The sequence below is a fragment of the Hypanus sabinus genome, chromosome 13 (genome assembly GCF_030144855.1).
Source record: "Hypanus sabinus isolate sHypSab1 chromosome 13, sHypSab1.hap1, whole genome shotgun sequence".
NCBI classification, from domain to species: domain Eukaryota; kingdom Metazoa; phylum Chordata; class Chondrichthyes; order Myliobatiformes; family Dasyatidae; genus Hypanus; species Hypanus sabinus.
The window spans coordinates 65,032,862-65,050,609 of NC_082718.1; the positions used below are offsets into that span (position 1 = coordinate 65,032,862).

At 41.2% G+C, this 17,748-nt stretch overlaps 1 protein-coding gene across 1 annotated transcript in view; it reads left to right on the plus strand.

Moving 5' to 3' along the window:
- Positions 1-17,748, plus strand: part of LOC132403954 (cilia- and flagella-associated protein 54-like) — a 460,583-nt gene that overhangs the window by 185,303 nt on the left and 257,532 nt on the right. The window contains exons 33-34 of the mRNA XM_059987831.1: positions 9,404-9,507; positions 17,462-17,677. Of these exons, the coding sequence (XP_059843814.1) occupies positions 9,404-9,507; positions 17,462-17,677 (320 nt within the window). The remainder of the gene's footprint in view (positions 1-9,403; positions 9,508-17,461; positions 17,678-17,748) is intronic.

A 17,748-nucleotide genomic window follows, 5' to 3' on the forward strand; every position in this document is an offset into this window, starting at 1 on the left:
ATTTTAAGCACTTGTTCCAAGTCTTAACATAAATCTTCTTCAAGGAGGAAAGCTAAGTTATTCTTGTCTAACAAATTATCCTCACAGCTGTTCTTGATGATAAAAAACAATAACCTTTCTGGAACATTCATACCCTTTGTGTAATGTAAGGATGTGAATTGATGTCATATTTCCAGGTGGTCCAGAAGGAATATATTTAAGTTTAGCTGAATTTTCAGCTTTTGCAGTTGTCACCTCCAATTACAAAGTCAAGGATCTTGTATGCCTTATTAACTAGAAGGCAAGAATGATTAAGTGTAAGATCACACCTAATGGGAAAGAAATGAAATGCTGTATTGTTTTTCCTGAAAAGCATAGATTTAGGGGTGATATAAGTAAAGTTTTTTTTGATGAAAAGATTGGAAAAAGTAAATGAGGATATTTATGGGAGAGAAAACTAAATGCCATCAGTTTAAGAGGGTACCCAAAAATTAAAATGGGGAACTCAGATTAAAAATCGGTTTACTGTAAAAAGATGAAATCATTATCATTGGAATTGGTTGGTAAATAATTTTGTACAGTTGAGGGAATGCTGGAAAAAACACAAGAGAAGGGACTAGTTGGGCTAAAGATTCTGGTTTAAGATGCTGCTGGTGAAGCACAGCAATGACTTCCAGGTAGCAAACAAAACAAAAGAATTACTGTATTAATTACACTTTTTCTTGGTTACAATCTCTGTGATCAATAGCTTGTAACTCCTCTTTTGGAGCTGAGCTGGTACTTTTGGGTTGTGAACTGAAATCTTGAACATGCAAGATGGTTGCAGCGTGGTTTATCCCGGTCGAATCGAGACGGCTTAGTCCAGGCACGAGAGTGAGAAATGAGCCAATGTTTGCTCATTACTGGAGTGGACTTGGAGGCAATTCAATGCAGTTGAACTGAGGTGAGAGGAGTGGAGGCAATGCAGAGTCAATCTGGTGGAGCCTGGACCCGAGAGCAAGGAAAGAGATGAGGTTTGGTCAATTTAAGCTCTGGGCCAAATAGGAAAGGTCGGGTATGGGTCAAATTGAGGCAGTAGGGCTGGACCTGAGACTGAGGTATCAATGTGGCAGGGCCTGGTCTGAGACTGAGGACTAACCCCAGATTTGGATGATTTAAGCACTGAGCCAGATTGCAAAGGTCAGGGTGTTGGGCTAGAGGCGAGGGATGGGCTGATTCAGCTCGCTGTTCCATGAGGCTTACCTGTTCCTGTGCTGAACTGAGGGTGTGGCCTGCAACTAATGGGCCCCTGAATTGGCTGCAGTGATGACAGGCTTTGTGGCTGTGGACTCACTTTCATGAACTTCAGTTCTGAAAGTCATTTGCTTATTTTTATTGTTTGCACGATTTATTTTTTTTACTGTTGGGTGTTTAATGGTTTTCTTGTTTTTAATGTATATCACACACAACAGAGATCCCAGTGTGGATCCCTGCAGAATGTCACCAATCACAAATACAAATACTTCATTGTCACCAAACAATTGATAAACTAGAGCGTACATCACAGTGATATTTGTTTCTGTGCTTCGCGCTCCCTGAAGTACAAAAAAAAAATTGTGGGCAGAGGGATCCTAAAGCCCCTCCGCTTCAATCTGACCAGCAGCCCAGCTCTTTTCCCATGCTTCCTCGGTAATTTGTGCATCTTTCCAGATTTCCATTGATGCAGTGCATTATTGGCAGCTCTTTGAGGTTGGTGGATGCGCAGGGGGAGGCTTCGCTGCCACTTCCAACTGTTGGGGGCCCAGGCTGTCGATCGGGTCAGGCCCTGAAGCCGACACTTAATCCCGGAGGGCCGGGCTGCCGGCTGAAACAAGTCTGTGAACTGTGTCACGGTTGCGGAGGCCTCCGCTGCACCCGAGCCTTGGGCTTGATTTCCGAGGTCGGCGGCGGAGGCCTCACTTCCGGCAGCTGTGGATGGCCACCAATGGGGCTCTACGGTGGTCGCTCCAGGGAAGCGTCTGGGGAATCCTGAGGTCTCCGACATCACTTCTGTGTGCTCGTTTGCTTCGGAGAGGTGCTGGTTGGAATGGGCCATGTCTCCAGGTGTTCCTACATGGTAGCAGGCCGCAGGTCTCCGGGAATGTGGTAGACCTCGGACCAGGCCTCAACAATCGCGTCCAGGTATGGTCTGGAGTTGAAGCAATTCTGGTGTGTTGATGATCTCCAGCTGGGTCAGTAACTTCGCCAGGGTGTTGTTGATCTTACTAGATGTAGCAAATTGGAGGTTTAGAAGGGTTTTTCGGGAATAGGATAGTGTAGAGGGCAGTTTGCTCAGCAGAGCACGTGTAGAGTCACCAGTTACTGGCGTCATCTTAAATTAACAGACTTCCATCCAGAGTAAATGCAATCAGCAACAACCCTCTCTCTCTTTTTGCCAGCCAGTTCTGAATCCAACTGGCCATGTCACTGTGGATCCTATGCACCTTAATCTTTTGGGTGATACTCATATGAAGGACCTTGTATTACTAAAATCCATGTTGATATCATCCACAACTTCAAAATTTGCCTTTGTCATTTCCTCTAAAAGCTCCAACAAGTTACTAAAGCATGACTTGCCCTGCACAGAGCTATACTAACTGTCTCTAATTTGGTCATAGTATTCCAAGTGCCTTTTATTGCAGTTACAGGCTTCAAATAATGCTTTGTTTCCCCAAGTTGAAGTTTTAAAGTAATTCTATTAGCAGTCTTTATATATTTCTTTGTATGCTTCTCCTTGGTCTCAACACTATCATCCCCTTGAAACTAATCACTAAGCACCAAAACCTAGGCCTTGATACCTCGTTGTGCAACTGGATCCTAGATTTTGTCATTTGCAGACCATGATTAGTACAGATTAGGAACAATATCTTCTCTACAATTACCTCAGCACAGGTGCACCACAAAGCTGTGTGATTAAACCCTTGTTCTACTTGTTTGGTGCTTATGACTGTCTGGCTAAATGCAGCTCCAATGCCATATTTAACTTTTCTGGTGACACCACTGCACCACTGTTGTTGACTGAATAAAAGGTGGTGGTGAATTGGCATATACAAGGGGAATGGAAATCTGATTGAATAGTGCCACAACAATAAGCTCTCATTCAATGTCAGCAAAACCAAACAGCAGATTATTGATTACAGGAAGACGGAACTGGATGTCTGTGAGCCAGTTTTTATCAGGGGATTGGATCAGAGGTGGAGAGGGCCAGTAACTTTGAATTCCTCATATTAAAGGTTCTGTCCTGGGATCAGCATGTAATTGCCCCATCACAGAGAAGGCATGACAACATCTCTGCTCTCTTATAAGTTTGGGGAAATTCAGCAAGACATCTAAAACTATGTCAAACTTCTTCAGATGCACAGTGGAGAGTACCCTGATGGGTTGCATCATGGCCTGGTATGGAAACACAAAACTCATGAATAGAAAAGCCTAAAGTGGTGGACACAGCCCAGTCCATCACAGGATAAGTCCTCCCCACCATAGAGCACATCTGTAAGAAACACTGCCAAAAGGAAGCAGAATCCATCATCAAGGGCCCCCACCATCCAGCCATGCTCTCTTCTTACTGCTGCCACCTCGAAGGAAGTATAGGAACACCACAATTCTGAACGGATTCCCCAGCCTATAGATTTTCTTTCACGGACTCGTATTCACAGTATTATTTATTTATTTGCACAATTTGCCTTGCTTTGCACATTGGTTTGTCAGTCTTTATCTGTGTGTAGTTTTTCATTGATTCAAATGGTTCTCTTGCATTTCTCTGTTCTAAAGTGATTGCCTGTAAGAAAATGAATCTCAAGGTAGTATATGATGACATAGATGCTTGATAATAATTTTACTTTGAACTCACTTTGCTGTCACTTGACTCACCATTTTTATAGATCCACTCTCCTTTTACCTCTTTGGATTCAGTTTTATGGAAAAATATGACATTAACAATCTGGTGGAACTGATAGCACAGAAGTAGGTTCTATCTGGTAATTCAAAGCTGTGGCTCGTAACCCAAAGACAAAATCATAAAATAACAATGGAACATTTTAAATTTAGTTTATTCTGTGATGTAAAAAGCTAGGCACAGATGTTGCAATGATGAAATTAATTGATAGTTATAATCCTCTCAAATTCCCTGATTTGGAAGGAAAATTGTCATCCTTACACGCTGTATATAGTTTGATTTCAAAGCCATAGCAATACCTTTGACTGGGAAACTCCAAAGTAACCTAATATGTTGCTCATTTGTATCAAGTGGATGGAGTATTGACCTTAGTATTAGCTTTAGACACAACCTAACTGCGTCAATCTAACAAAGTCTTCCTCATGAATAGTAAAGAAACTGGAAGTACTGTAATGATATATCATACTTAGTAAATAATACATTTCTGCCGATATTCCAAAATCCTTCGCCGTGGTTCCCTTATATGTCCTATTTTAAGGACAGTACAATTGGGTACAGTTAGGAGAGGTTGTCTATAAGATTCCACAACATTGATTCTTGGTGCCATGATGTCTTACAATATCAGGTTAAACAATGATTTAAAACCCAGCCTCAGATGATTATTGCCTACTATCCTTGCTTAGCTGGTGAATCTGTAAACCTCTAGGATGAATACCACTTGGAAGAAGTGATGGTTGTAAGAACACAGTGATAATCTACTGTATGTGGACACCTCAATATCTAACAAGAGCATTTGGAGGTATTTAAAGAGGAAGTAAATATATTTTGAAAGATCCAGGAAGTTCGGCCCATGTTGGACTAGCACAGAAAAGTTGATGATGTCCAGGATGTTCAGTATAATCATAGTGTTGATCAACAGATTGTAACAACAACAGACCTCATTGTACTCCTATTTCCAAGAGTGATTTGATAGTATCAGCAGTAATTAAGTTGGCCATGTTCTGAAGCACACACCTACAAACTTTGTTACAGGGTTAACAGGTGAAAGCTTTTAGATGAACTTGTTTTTATGATATTTACAGATCCCTCAGTCCTCCTTCACCATCACTCTTATGGAGGATTTGAAGATATTTTTCAATTTTTACACTTGTTTCTCATATTCTAAGATTCAGTCCATCGTGACTACGTGACATTTGTTTCAAGAACTGACAAATTTCCTATGTTATTAGTATCTCTGTATATCAACTATACAGAATACTCATTTTGTTCCTCACTTTGGACTTCTTTTCAAGGCTAAGTAGTTAAGGTGGTGGACTAGAAATCTATTTGAGTTCCTCTGTACAGGTTTGTATCCTGCTGCTATGAGGGCAAGGTATCTGACTGGATTACTGCTGCTGTGTGTAACTTGATTAGAGAACATGTCTTATGAGGAAAGGTTATGAGCTAGAGCTTTTCTCTTTGGATCAAAGGAGAATGAGAGATAGCTTGATAAAGTTGTATAAGATGACAAGAAGCATAGATAGAGTGGACAGCTAGTGCCTTTTTCCCAGGGTGCCAATGACTAATATGAGAGGATACATTTTTAAAGTAAGTGATTGGCGGAATATACAAGGGTAGGTACTTTACACATAGTAGTAAGTGCATGCAAAGCATTGCCAGTGGTGGTAGTAGATGCAGATACATAAGGGACATTTAAGAGATTCTTAGACAGGCACATGGTTAAAAGAAAAATGGAGGACTGCAGGAGGGAAAGGGTAGATTGATCTTGGAGCAGGTTAAAAGAGTGGCAAGACATCATTGGCCACAGGACCTGTACTGTACTCTTTTATGTTATACAGTATGTTCAATAAGATCTCTGTTTTGTACTTTATTTGCCGTAGAACCATAGAACATTATAGCACAGAAACAGGCCTTTTGGCCCTTCTTGGCTGCGCCGAACCATTTTTCTGCCCAGTCCCACTGACCTGCACCTGGTCCATATCCCTCCATACCCATCTCATCCATGTACTTGTCCAAGTTTTTCTTAAATGTTAAAAGTTAAAAGCATTAACCACTTCATCTGGCAGCTCATCCCACACTCCCACCACTCTCTGTGTGAAGAAGCCCCCCCCTAATGTTCCCTTTAAACTTTTCCCCCTTCACCCTTAACCCATGTCCTCTGTTTTTTTTTTCTTCCCTAGCCTCAGTGGAAAAAGCCTGCTTGCATTCACTCTATCTATACCCATCATAATTTTATATACCTCTATCAAGTCTCCCCTTATTCTTCTATGCTCCAGGGAATAAAATCCTAACCTATTCAACCTTTCTCAGTAACTAAGTTTCTCGTCCCAGCAACATCCTTGTAAACCTTCTCTGCACTCTTTCAACCTTATTAATATCCTTCCTGTAATTCGGTGACCAAAACTGTACACATTACTCCAAATTCCGCCTCAACAATGCCTTATACAACCTCACCATAACACTCCAACTCTTATACTCAATACTTTGATTTATAAAAGCCAATGTACCAAAAGCTCTCTTTACTACCCTATCTACCTGTGATGCCACTTTTAGGGAATTTTGTATCTGTATTCCTAGATCCCTCTGTTCTACTGCACTCCTCAGTGCCCTACCATTTACCTTGTATGTCCTACCTTGGTTTGTCCTTCCAAAGTGCAATACCTCACACTTGTCTGCATTTATCTCCATCTGCCATTTTTCAGCCCATTTTTCCAGCTGGTCCAGATCCCTCTGCAAGCTTTGAAAACCTTCCTCACTGTCCACTACACCTCCAATCTTTGTATCATCTGCAAATTTGCTGATCCAATTTACCACATTATCATCCAGATCATTGATATTGATGACAAATAACAATGGACCCAGTCACTGATCCCTGTGGCACACCACTAGTCTCAGGCCTCCACTCAGAGAAGCAATTCTCCACATAATTTTGGTACTATATGGTGGTAATATTGCTACTACCTAGCGACTGAATCTTCTTAACTAATCTCCCATGTGGGACCTTGTCAAAGGCCTTACTGAAGTCCATGTAGACAACATCCACTGCCTTCCCTTCATCCACTTTGCTTGTAACCTTCTCGAAAAACTCTAATAGATTTGTTAAGCATGACCTACCATGCACAAAGCCGTGTTGACTCTTCCTAATAAGTCCCTGTCTATCTAAATACTTGTAGATCCTACCTCTTAGTACTCCTTCCAATAATTTACTTACTACTGATGTCAAATTTACCAGCCTGTAATTTCTCAGATTATTTTTAGAGCCTTTTTTAAACAACAGAACAACATGACCTATCCTCCAATCCTCCAATGCCTCACCTATAGATACCGACATTTTAAATACATCTGCCAGGGGCCCTGCAATTTCAAAACTAGTCTCCTTCAAGGTCCAAGGGCATACCCTGTCAGGTCCTGGGGATTAATCTACTCTGATTTTCCTCAAGATAGCAAGCACATCCTCCTCTTCAATCTGTATAGGTTCCATGACCTCACTACTTGTTTGCCTTACTTCCATTGACTCCATGCCAGTTTCCTTAGTAAATACAAATGTAAAAAACTCATTTAAGATCTCCCCCATTTCTTTTGGTTCCATACATAGCCGACCACTCTGATCTTCAAGAGGATCAATTTTATCCCTTACTATCTTTTTGCTCTTGCTATACCTGTAGAAGCTCTTTGGATTATCCTTCACCTTGACTGTCAAAGCTACCTCATGTCTTCTTTTAGCCCTCCTGATTTCTTTCTTAAATATTTTTTTGCACTTTTTATACTCCTCAAGTAGCTTATTTGCTCCCTGTTTCCTATACATGTCATACATCTTTTCTTCTTTATCAGAGTCCCATTATCCCTAGAGAACCAAGGTTTAATATCCTTATTCACTTTGCCTTTAATCTTGACAGGAACATACAAACTCTGCATTATCCTTGCCAGAGAACAACCTGTCCCAATCCACACTTTTTAGATCCTTTCTTATTTCTTCAAATTTGGCCTTTTTCCAGTTGAGAACCTCAACCTGAGGACCAGATCTATCTTTATCCATGATGAAGTTGAAACTAATGGTGTTGTGATCACTGGAACCAAAGTGTTCCCCTACACACACTTCCGTCACCTGTCCTAACTCATTTCCTAATAAGAGATCTAGTATTTCATCCCCTCTAGTTAGTACCTCTATATATTGATTTAGAAAACTTTCCCGGACACATTTTACAAACTCTAACCCGTCTAGACCTTTAACAGTATGGGAGTCCCAATCAATATGTGGAAAATTAAAATCCCCTACCATCACAACTTTATGTTTCCTGCAGTTGTCTGCTATCTCTCTGCAGGTTTGCGCCTCCAATTCTCGCTGACTATTGGGTGGTCTATAATACAACCCCGTTAATGTGGTCATACCTTTTCTGTTTCTCAGCTCCACCCATATGGCCTCAGTAGACAAGCCCTCTAATCTGTCCTGCCTGAGCACTGCTGTAACATTTTCCCTGACTAGCAAAGCCACCCTCCACCCTTCATCCTTCTGCCTCTATCACGTCTGAAACATCGGAACCCTAGAACATTGAGCTGCCAGTCCTGCCCCTCCAGTAGCCAAGTTTCACTAATGGCTGCAATGTCGTAATTCCTCGTGTCAATCCACACCCTCAGCTCGTCAACCTTCCCCACAATACACCTTGCATTGAAATAGACGCACCTCAGAAGATTATTACCACCACACACAACCCTTCTATTTCTGACTTTGCATGTACTTTTAACATCATTTATTTTCACCCCCGCTCCACTATTTGCTCTGGCACTCTGGTTCCCATCCCCCTGCAAATCTAGTTTAAACCCTCCCCAATAGCACTAGCAAACCTCCCTGTAGTTCAGGTGTAACCCGTCTCTCTTGTACAGGTTCCACCTGCCCCAGAGAGGTCCCAATGATCCTGAAATCGGAAACCCTGCCCCGTACACCAGGTCCTCAGCCACGTGTTCACCCTCCAGAGCATCCTATTCTTACTCTCACTGGCTCGTGGCACAGGTAGCAATCCTGAGATTACCACCCTGTGTTTTGCTGTTTGACTTAATTAAGGCAGCTTGTCTTTCAAAATTTAATAGTTTTAGTATGTTCAAAACTATGTCTTGCTGGAAGTATTTGAGTGAATTTATACCCCAAAATTATTTATGCTGCCTGTGGTTAGATCTTGTGCAAGTTCAGTTATTTATTTAATCTAAAATGGAGAGTAATGGCTGTGAAGGATAGAGCTAAGTTTCTGATATTTTACAACTTTTAAACAGATTGAGTTAATTTAGGTATGTTTAATAATTTTAGGAATGCTCTAATGTTTTAAAGATTTTTCAATGTAAAGTTTCCATATAGGTCTTGAATGGTAAAATCATGTTAGATACAATGAATTTGAATATGTATGTATTGGTAAATAATGCAATTTAAATTAACAACATGTATAGTATTTATGGTTAATTTAGAAGGTCATTCTGTGAGATGGAACTTTGTTGCAAAGAATGTTGCTTTTATTTTTTTAGACACCAATGCCCAAGAAAACAAGAAAAGACAAACTAAAGTTGAAGGAACTTCTGGATGACTTTCTCAATAACCCAGTCCTTAAAATGGACCCATCAGCACAAAGGTAGATTAGAAATCTCATCATTAGGGGTCGTAATCTTCTTCAATTGCTGTTTAATTATTGGTTGCTTTCATTTTGGTATCACTATTGTTTCTTTCTCACAGTAATCTTATTTTTCAAATTTTTTTTTCAATCTTGTTCAACCTTTTTTCTTTTTCCCTTCATTCAGTCTTGGTTCAGTGAAAAATATGGAAAGGCAAACAGAACAGCACCAGGCAAATCTAAAAATGATTCAGTGTCACAGAGTCATCGAAAAGTACAGCACAGAAACAAACCCTTTGGCCTATCTAATCTGTACCAAACTATTTGAATTGCCTAATCCCATCAACCTGCATTAGGACCAAAGACCTCCATATTCCCTACCATCCATTTATCTGTGCACATTTCTCTTACATATTGAAATTGAGCTTGCATACGTCATTTGCACAGGCAGCTCAATCCACACTCTTATGACTCTTTGAATGAAGATGTATCCCCTCATGTACCCCTTAAACTTTTCACCTTTCACCCTGAATCTATCACCTCCAGTTCTAGTCCCACTCAACCACAATGGAAAAAGTCTGCTTGCATACTCTATACTCATAATGTTGTATACTTCTATCAGCTCTCCTCTCAACCTTCTACATTCCAAGGAATAAAGTCCTAATCTATTCAATCTTTGTTCATAACTCAGGTCCTCCAGTCTCAGCAATGTCCATGTAAATTTTCTCTGTACTCTTTCAACCTTACTTACATCTTTCCTGTAAGTAGATGACACAATTCTCCAAATTCGGCCTCACTAACATCTTATACAACTTCAACATAACATTCCATCTTCTGTACCCGGTAACACACATAAAATGCTGGTGGAACGCAGCAGGCCAGGCAGCATCTATAAGAAGAAGCACTGTCGACGTTTCAGGTCGAGACCCTTTGTCAGGACTAACTAAAAGAAAAGATAGTAAAAGATAGTTCTGTACCCAGTACTTTGATTAATGAAGGCCAATGTGCCAAAATCTTTCTTTATGACCCTATCTACCCATGGCGCCACTTTAATGGGGTTACCAGGATGCATTCCCTAACATTCAACCTTACCTGGTTGATCCTACTGAAGTGCAACACCTCATACTTGTCTGTATTAAATTCCATCTGCCATTTTTCAGCCCATTTTTCCAGCTGGTCCAGATCCTGCTGAAGCACTGCTCTGATAATCTTCCTCACTCTCCTCTGCATTCCCAATCTTGGTGTCATCTCCAAATTTGCTGATCCAGTTAACCATATTACTATCCAGATCATGGGTATACAGTAGATAACAAACAACAAAGAAACCAGCATCTATCCCTATGGCACTCTACTAGTGACAGGCTTTCTGTCACAGAGGCAACCATCTACTACCACTTCCAGGATTCTCCCACAAAGCCAATGTCTTATCTAATTTACTTCCTCATCTTGACTTTTGTGATCAACCTCCCAGCAGGACCTTGTCAGATGCCTTGCTAAAGTCCAAGTAGAGAACATCCCCTGCCTTGCCTTAATCAACTTTCTTGGTAATGTCCTTGAAAACACTTTAAGGTTGGTTAGACATGACCTACTACACACAAAGCCATGCTGACTATCCCTAATCAGTCCATGGCTATCAAAATATTCTTATATCTGGTCTCTTATAATACCTTTCAATAACTTTCCCATTACCGATGTCAGGCTCACCGGCTTATAATTTCCTCGTTTATTTTTAAAGCCTTTATTAAATAGCGGAACAACTTTAGCTATCCTTCAATCCTCAGTACCTTGCCTTTTGCTAAGGCTGATTTAAATATCTCTGCTACAGCCCCTGCAACTTCTTCACTTGCCCCCCACAGGTTCCGAGAGAACACCTTGTCAGGCCTTGGTAATATATCCACCCTAATTTGCCTCAAGACAGCAAACATCTCCTCTGTAATCTGTATAGGGTCCATGAACATGCTCCTGCTTTGCCTCACTTCAGTAGGCTCCGTGTCTACCTCCTGAGTAAATACAGATGTGCAAAATCCATTTAAGATCTCCCCCACCTCTTTTGGGTCCATGCATGGATTACCATTCTGATCTTCCGGAGGACCAATTTTATCTCTTGCAATACTTTTATTCTCAAAATATCTGTGGAATCCCTTAGGATTCTCCTTCACCTTGTTGGCTAGGGCAAGCTCATCCCTTTTAGTCCTCCTGATTTCATTCTTAAACTTTTCCCTTGCATTTCTTACACTCCATAAATACCTCATTTGTTCCTACCTGTCTGTACCTGCTATGCACCTCCTTTTTTTTCTTAACCACGGCCTGAGTATCTCTTGAAAACCAAGGTTCCCTAAACCTGTTACCTTTACCTTTTATTCTGACAGGTACATGCTTATTTTGTGCTCTCAAAATTTCACTTTTGAAGGCCTTCCACCTACCATGAGCATCTTTGCCAGAAACCAACCTGCCCCGGTCCACACCTGCCAGATCCTTTTGATACCATCAAAATTGGCCTTCCTCCAATCTAGAATCTCAAAACATAGACCAGACCTATCTTTTTCCATATTCACTTTGAAACTAATGGCATTGTGATCACTGGATGCAAAATGTTCCCCTACACAAACTTCTGTCATCTCCCCCGTCTCATTCCTTAACAGCAGATCAAGTATTGTGTACTTTCTTGTTGGAACTTCAACATTCTGATTAAGGAAACTTTCCTGAACACATTTGACAAACTCTGTCCGATCTAGTCCTTTAATATTGTGGGAGTCCCGGTTGATATGTGGAGAATTAAAATCACCTACTATAACAACCTTGTGTTTCTTCAGTGATCTCTCTACAAATTTGTTCCTCTAAATACTGTGAACTGTTGGGTTGCCTGTAATAATATATAGCCCTATTAACATGGTCATACCTTCCTTATTCCTCAGTTCCACCCATAACTCCTTACTAGACAAATTCTCCAATTTGTCCTGTCTGAGCATTGGCATGACATTTTCCCTGGCTGGTAACACCACCCCTCCTCCTTTAATCACTTCCACTCCATCGTGTCTAAAACAATGGAATCCCAGAACATTGAGTTGCCAGTCCTGCCCCTCCTGCAACCAAGTCTCACTAATGGCTACAATATCATAATTCTATGTGTTGATCTATGACCTAAGTTCCTTTGCCTTTCCTATAATACTTCTTGCATTGAAATATACACATCTGAGGACATTAGTCACATCATGCTCAACCCTTTGATTCCTGCCTTTGCCTGAGGTCTTAACAGCATCTACTTCACAACCTCTCCACTATCTGTTCTGGCACTCTGGTTCCCATCCCCTGCAACTCTAGTTTAAACTCCTCCCCCTGTGAAGCACAAGTAAATGATATTAGACTGCTCCAGGTCAGTTGCAAACCATCTTTTCTATAAGGTCTCACCTTCCCTGGAAGAAAGCCTAATGATACAAAAGTCTAACGCCCTCCCTCTTACACCAACTCCTTAGCCAAGTGTTAAACTGTATAATCTTCCTGTTTCTGGCCTCACTAGCATGTAGCACGGGTAGCAATCTTGAGATCACAACCTTGGAGATCCTACCCTTTAACTTGGCATCTAACTCCCTGAACTCACTTTGCAGAACCTCGTCCTACCTATGTCATTGGTACCTACATGGACCACAACCTCTGACTGTTCACCCTCCAACTTAAGAATGCTGAAGACTTGATCCGAGATTTCCTGGATTCTGGCACCCGGGGGCAACTACCATCCAACAATCTTGTTCTCATCCACAGAACCTCCTTTCAGTTCCCCTAATGAATCCCATATCACCACACCTCTTCTTCTCCCTTCCCTATTGTGTTCCAGAGACATGACATCTGAGACTTTACTCTGTTAGGTCATCCTTCGCAACAGTATCCAAAGTGATATACCTGTTGTTGAGAGGGATGGCCACAGGGGTACTCTGCACTGGCTGTTTAACCCTTTTCCCCTTCCTGACTGTCACCGAGTTTCCTGTGTCCTGCACTTTGGGTGTAAGTACCTGTCTATTTGTCCTATCTATCACCCCCTCAGCTTCCTGAATGACCTGGAGTTCATTCAGTTCCAGCTTCAACTCCTTAACATGGAGTGTTAAAAGGTGCAACTGGATGCACAGGTGTCATCATCAAGGACACAGGACATCTCCTTACCTTCCCACATCCCGCAAAAGTAGCATTTAACTATCCTGTTTGGAATCTCTACTGTTCTAACTAAGCAGATTTAAAGAAAGAAAACAATAAATAAACTGTGGGGAAAAAAATCTACCTAAGCTTTTCACTTTCTGTCACTCAAACCTTTCCTTGCAGAAGCCTTGACAGCTAAAGCCTCAAAATTCCCACTCTAACATTAGCTACTTCAAAAATGCCGCTCTGCTTGCCCCTACCTTATTTTCATTTGTCCTTGCTAATCAAACCCGATCACTGACTGGCTGCTGCTCAAAGCACCAAACTGCCATGAGTCACTGCTTTCTGTGAGCTACGTCTTCACACGCTTTTGTTCTCTGTTTTGCCACTGCTCAAAACACCAAACTGCCTCGAGTCGATGCCTTATGTACACAATCGGCAAACCTGAGTGAGCTATGTCTTCTCATGCTTTGGATCTCCAATTGACTGCTGCTCAAAACACCAAACTGCCTCGAGTCGATGCCTTATGTACGCAATCGGCAAACCTCAGTGAGCCATGACTTCTCACACTTCAGATCTCCGATAGGTAACTGCTCAAACTTGGCCAGCTGGCTGAAGCTCATGTCAAACTGCAAAACAAATGTTAAATCTCACAATTTTGGCAACTAATATCAAAGAAGATACAAAAAGCTTTTTTTAAGTATATAAAGAGTAAAAGAAAGTTGAGGGTAGATCTCGGACCAATAGAAAATGACACTGGAGATATTGTAATGAGAGATACCCTAAAGGTTAACCTTCAGGTTGAGTCAGTGGTGAAGAAAGCGAATGCAATGTTGGCATTAATTTCTAGAGGTCTAGAATATAAGAGCAGAGATGTGATGTTGAAGCTCTAAGGCATTCATGAGACCACACTTGTAGTATTGTCTGCAGTTTTGGGCTCTTTATTTTAGAAAGGATATATTGACATTGGAGATGGTTCAGAGAAGATTCATGAGAATGATTCCAGGAATGAGAGGGCTACTGTATGAGGAACGTATGGCAGCTCTTGGGCTGTATTCCCTGGAATTCAGGAGAATGAGGGGAGATCTCATAGAAACGTTCTGAATGTTAAAAGGCCTGAACAGATTAGATATGGCAAAGTTATTTCCCATGGGAGGGGAGTCTAGAACAACAGGGCACATCTTTAGGATTGAAGGATGTCCATTTAAAATAGAGATGCGGAGAAATTACTTTAGTTAGAGGGTTGTAAATCTGTGGAATTTATTGCCACAAGCGGCTGTGGAGGCTAAGTAATTGGGTGCATTTAAGGCAGCTATCGATAAGTTCTTGATTAGCCAGGGCATCAAAGGGTATGGGGAGAAAGCAGGGGGGTGGGGATGACTGGAAGAATTGGATCAACCTATGAGTCAAACAGAGCAGACTCGATGGGTTGAATGGCCTACTTCTGATCCTATATCTTATTATCTTAATTAGTAGGTCAGATTAAAAAAAAATCTATTCAGTCCCACCACATGAATGGTAGAAGACCTTTTAGTAGTCTCAGAATCCCTCATCGCTATCCTTAGTGCTGGTAAGTTCTAAAGACAAGGATGGAGCATTCATAACCATGTTCAGTGAGCAACATTGAAAAGGTGATCCAACTTGTCTTCCTCTTGTGATCTTAACCATCACAGAAGCCATAATTCAGCTAATTTGATTCACTTCACATGATATCAAGATAAGGCTGAAAGCATTGGATACAACAAGGGTTATTGGGTGGACAATATCCTAGTTATAATATCGAAGTATATAATATAATAATATATAATATTTACACGCTGCATCCGCAAAGGAAACAGCATTATGAAGGACCCCATGCACCTGTCATACAATCTCTTCTCCCTCCTGCCATCTGGGAAAAGACTCCAAAGCACTCGGGCTCTTACGACCAGACTATATGACAGTTTCTTCCCCCAAGCTATCAGACTCCTCAATACCCAAAGCCTGGACTGATCCCTTGCCCTACTGTCCTGTTTATTATTTATTGTAATGCCGGTACTGTTTTTGTGCACCTTATGCAGTCCAGTGTAGGTCTGTAGTCTAGTATAGCTTTCTCTGTGTTTTTTTTAATTACGTAGTTCAGTCTAGTTCTTGTACTGTGTCATGTAAACCATGGTCCTGAAAAATGTCTCATTTTTACTGTGCACTGTACCAGCAGTTATGGTCGAAATGACAATAAAAGTTGACTTGACTTGAAGTGCTGTACCTCAAGCCACTTATAACACTGGCATCCACCTGCCATTGTGGAATATTTCCAGTGGAAAACTGGATAAATCCAATCCAGCTATTTACTGCCAACTCAGTCTACTTTCAATTAGTATTTTGATAAATGGTGTTATCAATAGTGCTGGGAAATGACACCAACTTACCTGCTCACTAAGTTCAAGTGGAGATTCACCAGGATTTGACCACTGCAGAACTGATCGTGACCTTGGTCCAGATGCAGACCAAAGTGCTAATTCCAGTGATGAAGAAATGCTCATTGATGCTTACACTATGTTCAGTTTGTTACGAAGGATGAACAACTCTGATGGGCAGAAGGGTGCAGAGTTGCCCATGCCCCCCTTTTGGAGAATCGCAAACCATTACTATTTCGATGCTGCTAACAGGAGAGTAAGAGAGACAAAAGAAAACATGCCAGGACAGCTGTTACCGATAACAGCTCATGAGAGAGAGACACAGAAAAGAGGTAAACAAGTTGGAACATCTGCTACTGATAAGAGAGGAGAGGAGAGGATCCAATAACAATACTGTTATTGTCTTTTGGAGAAGGATTGTTTACTTGGTGCAATTCTATTCACTGAAATTCCTCGGTGGACAGCTGGAGTGGGCTGGTTTGATGGGCTAAGTCATTCAAAACTGATTGACACTTGAGACCCCGTGAGTGAGGATAAAAGTGAGATCTGGGGTGACACCCCTCAGACACACCAGGAGACACACTAGTAAGCATCAGACACCCATGAGACAGTGTGGGGCATCGGAGACCGAACGAAGGATCGGTAAATTTTAACTCACAGTGTTTATAGCGAGGCCGGTGGGGGCTTGTGTGTGTGTCCACCCTTGCCTGGGTGATGAGTCCACCATGGAAGAACAGTCTAGCTAAAGGACGGAGGGGTCATACTTGAATGGCCACAGCAACAACACATCGACGGATCAAGATCGTAAAGGAAGGTTGGCAAGACAATAGCTGTCACTGTTTGTGCACTCTCGTTTTATCTCTCTCTCTCTCCAACAATTACAACACATCGACCAGCAACTACCTCAGCCTGCATGAACTGAACTGAACTTTATATTTCCATGTGACAATTCATTATCCCCTAGACAACAATAGAGCTGTTTTATTATTGATTACTATTATACCCACACTTTTAGGTTTAGTATTGCTAACGTATATTATTTGTATATTTGCATTGATATTGTTTTGTATATTTTTACTAATAAACACTGCTGAAAATAGTGCCACCAGACTCCAACGGACACTTCTATCTTTGCTGGTAAGACACTCAGTTACGGGGTACGTAACAAGTTCTATTTGTAACTCCTTAGCGAATGAAGCAGCAGGGTCTAGACAGTATTCAGACTTGGGTGAGTAAAGGTAAGAAAGTAAGTAGCTTTACTTATCTCCAAAATAATGGAACAATTACAACATGTGAAAATGTTAGAAGATGGTGAAGAATGGTGTTCTATTGTTTTTGCTATAACCATGTTCTGAAAAGAAGGTATCTGAAAAGAATGCTTGGCAGCTGAGTGTATTTTTTTTTACAGATGTAAATGTCCTTTATGTGTGAATTTTCAATACTTTATTTAGGAAACAGAAGGAAAAGTTGGAAAAGAAGGCCAGGGAAATTTTCCGAACGCAGCTCAGACCACTTGTGCACAATTACCTGCAACGCAGAAGATTCAGTCAAATTTGTATGAATGAAATGCCATGGCACAGTCAGCTGCACATGCTATTGGGAATTATGCACTTTAATTCATTCATGAAGTGCTATGAAGAAGGTTGGAAATCAAAGGCTATTAGCAGGTACATTGAAGTTAACTATATATGTTGTCATTATGTATGTCATCAGTAGATGTATGCACACAGCACATTAC